The sequence below is a fragment of the Varroa destructor genome, unplaced genomic scaffold, assembly GCF_002443255.2.
Source record: "Varroa destructor unplaced genomic scaffold, Vdes_3.0 BEIS01000005.1, whole genome shotgun sequence".
NCBI classification, from domain to species: Eukaryota; Metazoa; Arthropoda; class Arachnida; order Mesostigmata; family Varroidae; genus Varroa; species Varroa destructor.
Window position 1 is genome coordinate 30,535,806 of NW_019211458.1, and position 8,874 is coordinate 30,544,679.

An 8,874-nucleotide genomic window follows, 5' to 3' on the forward strand; every position below is an offset into this window, starting at 1 on the left:
TATATATTTGTATATATATATCTAGGTACAAAGGCTAAAATCCATTCAAGTTAGATAACTGTAAATTTTTATTGAAGTTAATATTTCATTTTGAATTTCAGCACTCGAGGTGGACAGGCTTACGCGTGTTGTCAGGGGCGATCTTATTGCACGTAGAGGCATTTTTGTTCCTTCGATTGCTCAAACGTAAACCGCACATTAGATATTAAAGCGTGTTTGCCCCCTATACTTGTTCTCTAGTCTGTTTTCTTGGCTTTTTTTTTTACTTTAGTTATCGTTGAACAAGGATCGCATGAGAAAGTCTACCACTTACGTCACGTACTAATTCCGAACTGACTGGTGTGATTATAGACGGATGCCCTTCCCTAGTCGGGAAATAGCTTCCGTTTTTACTGACCTTCTGCCCTACTAGGCTTCAGTTTGCCTACAGCTGTGTGTAGCCGACACCGTTACGATGTAATGTACGCGATCTTGAAACGTGCTTCCTTTGTTCTTTATTACCGTTATTTATTTACTTTGATTTATGTGTATTACTTTCATGGGCGGGCAGTCATTTGCGTATTATAATCCGCCGTGGGAACGCTCAAGTCAAGGACGTGTTCAAGAGAGAACAGTATTGTTAATTGTTTTTAATTAGAAATATCAGGTACCGCTTCGTTATAATATTCGCAACTGTTTTTTGCCGAAGTGATTTTTCGCTTCTGGATTAGAACGGCATCTGCTTGAAACGGGGTTCTCATTGACCTTATATTATTATGACGTCCTTTCCGAGAAGCTTTTCGAGTCTGGTTGAGCTACAGACGAGGTAGCCGATGTTGGTGCTTTGTTGGCAAATGAGAAATTAGAAAAGTAAATAAATAACAAATTAAAAGTATATATTTATGATAGGCACTTGCTGGCCGAAGCAAACCAGTTAGTGATAAAGAATGAAATGGTGCAATAATGAGTTTCATTGTACAGAGCTTGTACATATATACACGCATTAAGTATGAATTATGACAAAGATATATAATTTACAGTTAAAGATATGCATGTGAATTAAGTTATGTCTGTTTTCTACTCACGGAAATATTTGAATACGTAGTGAAATAAAGTTACTCAGTGTGAAACAAGTTACGGTCTTCTTCATGTCGAGCTTCGTAATTAAAGACCTCTGTCGTGTGACCTACTTACGCTATCGAAACCCGATCATTTAGATTAAATCATTTTGATTTCTCTCGCCGTAGCTATTTACACACTAACCTCAGCTAACTTAAAGAGTTAAATTATCAACATCGCACTAACAGTCGTATTTGCTTCCAGTTCATGGTATAAGCAAAAGCCTGTTGGTGTCGAGGAACGGGCTGCAGCACCTGAGGTGCTAGAAGAATTTTATAGGCCAACTCTCACTTCGATTTCGTTACGGCTTCAGCTGTAACTGACAAAGATATGGAGGCAGAATACAGCGTTTACGTAACAGTCAGTTAACGGTGTAAACACGGTGTATCTAACTGAATAAACTGAAGTAGCTAGTTAACTGCACAAATGCTTACTTAGTGACTGGCTGAGGGATAATTGATTCCCTGTAACTTGACCGGCCCAGTAACTTGGGCCACATTCGTTGGTCACATCTTATTTTATAGATTTGGTAGACATGCCTATTGATGTTGACCTGGAACCGGACGAGTTGGACGTGGCAGATATCGATGGTGAGACTGGTGCGGAAGGTCTCGAGTTGGTGGGCGTCGAATCATTTGGGGAGGTTCACCGATCGAGGAACGGTGCTCTTATTCACTGTTGTTCAATCTGCCCCTACAAGACGTGTTACCGATCAAACTTGCGTAGACACGCAAGATCGCACACCGGTAAGTAACAGAAAGCAACTGAGTTTGCCATTACAACAGCAATCGTCGTAATAATATAATATACTGAATAACACTTTCTCTATGATTAAAAAAAATGCTAATATATACATATATATATATATATATATATATATTGCTCTTCATATATATAGAGTTTTCTACCTCTTGATCAACAGGCGAGAAGCCTTACACGTGTCGGTACTGTGGGAAACAGCTAAAACAACACCTTCGAAGGCACGAGGTGGCCTGCGCTCAAACGATGGCCATGGTCGAACAGCTTGAGGAAGAGAGGCAGGAGTACATGTACGCATAAACAGATTGATCAACAGCTGACAGATGAAAAGTCAGATAAAATCCGACGAGGACCATCTCTGTCAGCTGACCTAAAGGAAGCGTATTGAAATGCCGCTGCCACTTAGAAACTGCACAGATGCCCTTTATGAGAACCGCAAACTTGGGAAAAATGGCAAACTTGAGCAATTGAGTGAAAAGTACCACATTAATGGGCATCGCAAAGGTGGACGATTATATTTAAAATACGTACACTATTCGACACCAGCCATGAGTTACAATTGGCATCTAGTCAAGGCCAGTTACCGAATTTGCAGAAGTTTCTGAAACAAAAAAGTCAAAAACATTAATGGTGAGATGAGGAAACTTATCGAATTTCCTCGTGAAACGCGTGTTAACTAATCTAAAAATAGTACCAAAGTTAAAATCAACTGCAAGTATCATGGAACCGTTGCAACTGGAGCGTAGATGGTCTACGGGGAACTAAACACGCTCGGAGCTATTGTTTTGAAGATGACACAATTTATAGATATCCGTGATATTTTACTTTGTCTTTGTGCATAGAAAGAGAATACCGTTTGAAGCATCCATCATTGTGAGAAATCTCTTCAAAGAAATTTCTCGCGTACTTCAAGCCTAACGTTATTGTCCCCATGTACGACGAGACTGATAATCCAGTTAGTCGTTCTTCCAAGATTACAATAGTAACGTTTCAAAACACTTGCTTTTAAACGCGATATGCCCCCTGGGCTGAAAACGCGAAACGTTGTGGTCCAACGTGCGAAAAGTGAAACGAAGAAGGTACACAAAGAATTATCCGAGAGTCAGTGTTCGATTTGCTTTATAAAAACCTTTGTTATGTTTATATATAGATATCCTAGGCCGATAGTTGTAATTGACATATAATTTTCTAAGCGGTTTCATATTCTCTTTTGATACTTTTCTGTGATGTTTTTAATGCGTCAGGTATCGTTTTGATAGATTCTGCAGTATTACTTATACTAAATCTATTTAACAGGTTATGACCTAAACAAACCAATTTCTTTTGCTAACCTCGTTCTCCCGAATTGTTTTATAGTTTGTGCCGAACACATGAAGTGATTATGGGTAAATAAGGTTTATTGGCTCAGTAATTTTACTACAATTAGAATAGGATACAAATAGAGCGTAAAAAAACAGGCAGATGATTGGGACAGAAGTGCGTCTTGCTCAGGACTAGTGGTTAGGAAAATTGATTGATTTTATGTTCAATCATCAATAAGTTTTGAAGCTTTAATAAGTAAATTTATATTTGGTGGAGCTGAAAAAAGCAGATCCCAAAGGTAATAATTGAAAGAGAGAGCCAGCGATCAGAAGAGCGGAGATATGTCTGATAAAACTGATCTGATGAATATTTCTGGTTAGAGACACTAGTAAAAAAAAGTTTTGTTTTTTAAAATATAGGGTCAGTTGAAGTAAAACAAGAGTAGAAATTTGGTACGCTATGTTGTACGTTATTCGCACAAAAAAATTCAAGTGCGGTCTCTCGAAGAACGTATACAATTGTATTAGTCACGTCACATGTTTTGAAGACCTATACCATATTTATAATTGCCCATGGATAGAAACAGAACCAATGAATACCTGCAATGAAACGTATACAGCACGCACGATCTCATTAGTGTTACCAATTAAATATTATGTAATAAAGACAATGATCTATAAAAATAAACATCTTGTCATTTTCAATACATTATCAAGGGTGTTAATTTATTGCAAGGATATACGTTCATTCCCAGTAGTAGAAAAATATTCATGCTGATGTAAGCATGGCCTGTTTACAAATCTAATACAACCTATCTTCTTTCAGGTAGTTCTTGACACCTATCAAATGATCTGCTCAAGCAGCGAACGGTTCCTATCAGCGGTTCCGTCGCCGCTTACCTAATATAAATCAAATTCCAAAATTCCGCAAATAGAGATATTTGCGAATAATTCAATAAATAACATTACGTTCTTGCCAATACGAGAAAAATTATTGTACAAAAGTTCATATATATATATATATATATATTTCAAAGGTATCTTCTATGGACCTCTCTTCAGACATTCATTATTCTAGTAATTGTAGCAGTGTTCGTGTTTTTGTTAACAGTGTTCGATGTCCCATCGTGTGTATCTGCTGATAATGCCGCTACGCTTGTTGTGAATGTCTCACCCCACCGGCACGAAACGTCACTAAAGCACCAGCATCCGCACCGAAGCGCTCACGCCCTCAGGGGGTCTACAGTTCCAGGGGCGCACCCCGGAGCGCCGGCTCCACACAGCCAAAGACATTCGTGCAGCTTCTGCAGTTACTCGACAATTTACAAGGACACGTTAATCAAACACGAACGAACACATACTGGTGATCGTCCATTTCGCTGTCTCATCTGTGGGTACGCGGCTAGCCAACGAAACAATGTCCGCATCCACGCGGCACGAAAACACGGTACGTTGGATTGCGTCTTCGACGAACGCAAAGTGATGAGATCGTCATTTTGATGGAGATCTAACGAAAACGAGAGACTGAAGTTCCTGAACAAAGTTCGCTGCCATTTCGAGAGTTTATGCCAATAAATTTGTTAGGGTGTGCTTAAGGGATCAGTTGGGACTCGTTGAAAGATATGCCGACACGTAGGGAGGATTCATTTCCTTTGGCTATCTTGGATAGGCAAATCATGCGAGTCATATTCTACACGAGTGAGTAGGTGTATTTTAACAATGAGAGACAAAGGAATATTGTGCCATTAGTTAACCTGCGGATTGTTGGCTAGCGATGCGTCGACTCTCTATGAAAGGAGATGGCTTGATAAGAAGCGTTTTCTAACGGGCATTATTAACTATATGCATGCAATTTATCGAGAGAAAAAACGTCCATAGACTTCCGATGACGAACCATTGTGGCCAACCGGTGAAGGGTTGGAAATTTATTGTATGGTGTTTAGTTGTTTTTGGTTTAATCTATGTAATTGCAACGTTCGCTTTATTACTGCTTGAGCTGATTAGGTCATATGAAATACATCATAATTCCCTTAGCTCGTTGGATTTCGTGTTTTCAAACAAGCTTACTCGCCACTTTGATTTCGACAGGAATGTTCGAACCTCTACAAGTTACCAGCCTGTTTGCTCATACATAATGTGTTTAGCCATTGCAGATTCAGTCATTAAAGATCACCACATATTTCAATGACGGTAGCGCGAGTGTTTAGCGGTTGCGCTACGCCGGTACAAACGGATATACACGCTCACTTTCATTTTATAAGCCTCCTTGAGGGCCCCTTTCTAAACCATTATATAGCCAACGGTAACCTTCGAATGTCATCTACTGACTCTATGAAAGGCAAACGGTATTATCGAACCGGCCAATCGCTTCGTTTCCCGCTTCCCCTGCTGGAGGCGTTCGTTTGAGTGTCAGCAATTGTTAGTTATACGTTTTTATTCGTAGCGCTTCATTTAAGCTATGGTTCCGCCTAGAAAATGCTATTGAGCGGCCGTATTTGCATGTACCATCTCAGCCTTCGCAACATTCATGTCGAACGAAAGACAAATCTGTGATGATTACTTTAGCGTACCGGTCATTTTATACCATGGATATATGGTAAATGTATCATTTTGTTTAGCTTTCTCTATATTTATGTAACTTTGTTAACTTGATACTGACTTGAATTCGTATTTGTTCAAATGTCACACACATAAATAATAGAAATCATCATGCTTTGACAATGAAACAAACACACAGAGTGGCTTCCAGATGCGATGGCCAGCTTTTGCAAAGATGACAAAAATGAACCATATTATATGATGTAATTATACGCGCATGTACATAGACTTTACATGGTCCTAGAAAATGATATAGAGTAGCATCGTACCGGATATGCTCTACTGCATATGGCGCGTTGCACTTAATGGCAGAACACTTACCTTTTTTCTGTTCGCCACATCTTTCTGTAAAAATGTTTATTCATCCGGAATACGGTTACTACGCTAGTGAGAGAACACTTGTTCTAATACCGCAACAGCAGCAGCAGCATCAATAGGCATTTGATTTTTCAAAACTTTTGCTTGAAACGATCTATTTTTTTCGATTGAGGTGCCAGAAAATGTAAGCCAGACTGATCGGGCCTGACTGAGTTTGTTCTTACAGTTGACGAGAACTCGTCACTGTAAGCGTTGCACAAGTTATAGTTATACATGATAAGTAAAGTATAAATAAAACAAGTGGCTGAAAAATAAGGACAGGGAGAGGGAAGGAGGGAGGGAGAGGCAGTGCGAAAGATGGAGTGGTAGCAGTCGGCAAATTCGCGTTAAGACCGAAACTACATTGTATATATACTGCTCAACGCTTGAATAAAATGGTACTACTGAATTGTCAGCTTGCGTATTTATTTCACTCTAATCTTGCTGTTAAGAGAGGTCGGTTGGTAGCACTCTAAAGTCTGAGGACTGAGTCTAGGTATGGATGAAAAGATTTTCGATCTCTCGCTGTAAATTCTTAAGTCTAAAATATGTTTTATGCATACACTAACAGCTATATGCTTTCAGGTTTGCTCCGATCAAGTGAGTCTCAACGTCCGCTGGCCAGCGAAGATGCAGCTAGCTCGGAAGCCTTATTTGTACAATGGATTTGGGAATTTCTGACCGTATAAGAGCTGTTTATTTGGCTGTTGACGCAATTCTGAGATTCAATGTAGAAGCTGTGCAGCCTAACTACCTACAGTTTTTTTTTTTTGTTTTTTTCGTTTTGCGAAAATTCAATGCTTTTTCTATATGCTACAACATCGAAAAGTGAATCAATGAAAACTTAACTCGTATCGGGTAACAATGCTGTTACCATCTAATCATGCGACCGACTTTACTTAACACAGATAAAATAGAATCCATAATAAAGCTTATAACGCGATGTCGAACTGAGGCAAGTACATTATGTGCATAATGCATCCCGTCTTGCACCTAGCACGCCCTCCTTGCGCCCCCTTTTCACATAGGCAATACTTTATCTTTATTTAAATAAAGACTACGATGTCTTTATGAATAAAGATGACTCGTATTGTACCCCGAGCTGAACTGTTTTCCGGCCAGTAAACCGAGGCCGTTTGTTGTGTCGTTTTAGGCTCGTCTTTCGTCTAGCTCGTAATACATAGGTATGCTCAGTCGAATATAAGCAGGGTATATTTTGAATGAGTAATATTGACTATGAGGCCGAGTTCCATTGTACACAAATACGCACTAACAGACTATCATATATCGCTCTGTTTGTTTTTTCAAACTCCTTCATTTACTGTACGTCGCGTAGATTTATTGACTGCCTTCGTCGACTCATCAGTGGGCCATCGTTGTGAGTTTTGTCTAAAGTTATACGCAACCCGTCGAATACTCGAGATCCACATCAGCACCGTTCACCTAAAACAGCGGCCGTATCCATGTGGTATCTGTCATCAGACGTTCACTCAACGGGGAACCCTCAATAGGCACTTACGTATACATACCGGCGAGAGATTCCAGTGCATCGATTGTGGTCGTTCCTACACGCAGAAATTCGGCCTACATATGCATCGTATGCGGGGACTTTGTCCGGGTAAAATCACTTCTAGTCAACAATCTAGTCTTATCTAGGTCTCTGATGCTGAAAAGTCAATAAGAGTGGAAGAAATGACTAGGAATAAATGTCTATTATACGAAAATTCAACAACAGCACATATATATTCATCTGTGTGCAGCACATGCGAGAAGCGGGAAGCCATTGGGCTCTAAACCTTTAAGTATTCGTGTATCCTATGAATCGTATTGTCTGTATTTTTATCGGCTTTCGTTTGTCGATGTTTGTAGTGAGCTAATCGTCTTCAGTGGCAACGCTCGGTAAGTCCGCAAGCTGTTAGAGTTCGACAGAATCAGTATGTTCTATTTTCGTCTCAACGAGCCCGTTTCTATTTCGTATCTCGGTTAGAAGGCCTACGTCGGCTATGGCCGGTGATTAGTAACGTGTGCATGGCCGAACGAAGAGGAAGGATCGTTTCTCTGCTGCTAAATGATCCACTTGACAGTATACAGAAATGCTCTAATAAGTTTATCAGGTAGACGACACCTCCTATTGGTCGGTCGTGGTCGGCTAGAAACCACCGCTATTCAACTAATTCAAATCATTCCCTCGGCATGGCACGATCATTTTTGATCTTTGCCAGCTTCCCTACGCATTTCTTTATGCAGAAAACATATGGGTCTGTACAGTGGAAAATATGCAAACGTCACCATAGTATACATACATACTATTTAGATATATGTGCAATATACTTATATATATATATATATATATATATTCATATCAGTAAAGGGAATGGAGTTGGTGAGTGCAGTATAGTGGCGAAAGGTAGACGCAGGTGCGTTGTAGTGTACTTATTAATGATGGTCCGCTTTATTTTTCCTTTGGTACCAATGTGAAGAATCAACTGCATTTTAAATAAAGCGCAGTGTACGTTGATTCGTTCGACAAGAGGGCTTGAAGAGCCGATGACATGTAATTATGTTAACGTTTGTAAAGATTCTGATAGCTACTGCATAAAATTATTATCGAAACATCGCTAAGGCTATATATCTCCATTAGGGTAGGCAAAGAGGATTAGCTAGCAAATATATCTATTATGGTATTCATAAAATAGAAAACTTTTTTTTAACCTATTCTCTAGACTGTTTTTCTTTTTCATTTAAGCATGAAATTCATTTT

The 8,874-nt window shown here is 39.4% G+C and overlaps 2 protein-coding genes across 2 annotated transcripts; both read left to right on the forward strand.

Moving 5' to 3' along the window:
* The first annotated feature begins 6 nt into the window (after positions 1 to 6).
* LOC147755544 (zinc finger and BTB domain-containing protein 8A.1-B-like) lies at positions 7 to 3,867 on the forward strand. The gene is made up of 2 exons (XM_086990033.1): positions 7 to 1,844; positions 2,021 to 3,867. The coding sequence occupies exons 1-2, from the start codon at positions 1,634 to 1,636 to the stop codon at positions 2,155 to 2,157; spliced, it is 348 nt and encodes a 115-aa protein (XP_086846159.1). The 5' UTR covers positions 7 to 1,633; the 3' UTR covers positions 2,158 to 3,867.
* Positions 3,868 to 4,124: 257 nt separating this feature from the next.
* Positions 4,125 to 8,828, forward strand: LOC147755545 (zinc finger protein 711-like; the record flags this gene model as incomplete). The annotated part of the gene is made up of 2 exons (XM_086990508.1): positions 4,125 to 4,656; positions 7,339 to 8,828. Coding segments are annotated over 2 exons (963 nt in total), but the record flags the coding sequence as incomplete, so codon positions are not given.
* Positions 8,829 to 8,874: the final 46 nt, after the last annotated feature.

What these genes read in the sequence shown, in the direction of transcription:
- LOC147755544 (XM_086990033.1), top strand. Translation starts at nt 1,634, where the DNA reads ATGCCTATTGATGTTGACCTGGAACCGGACGAGTTGGACGTGGCAGAT. An exon ending in ACACGCAAGATCGCACACCG is followed by an intron (nt 1,845 to 2,020) that starts GTAAGTAACAGA and finishes CTTGATCAACAG; the next exon opens with GCGAGAAGCCTTACACGTGT.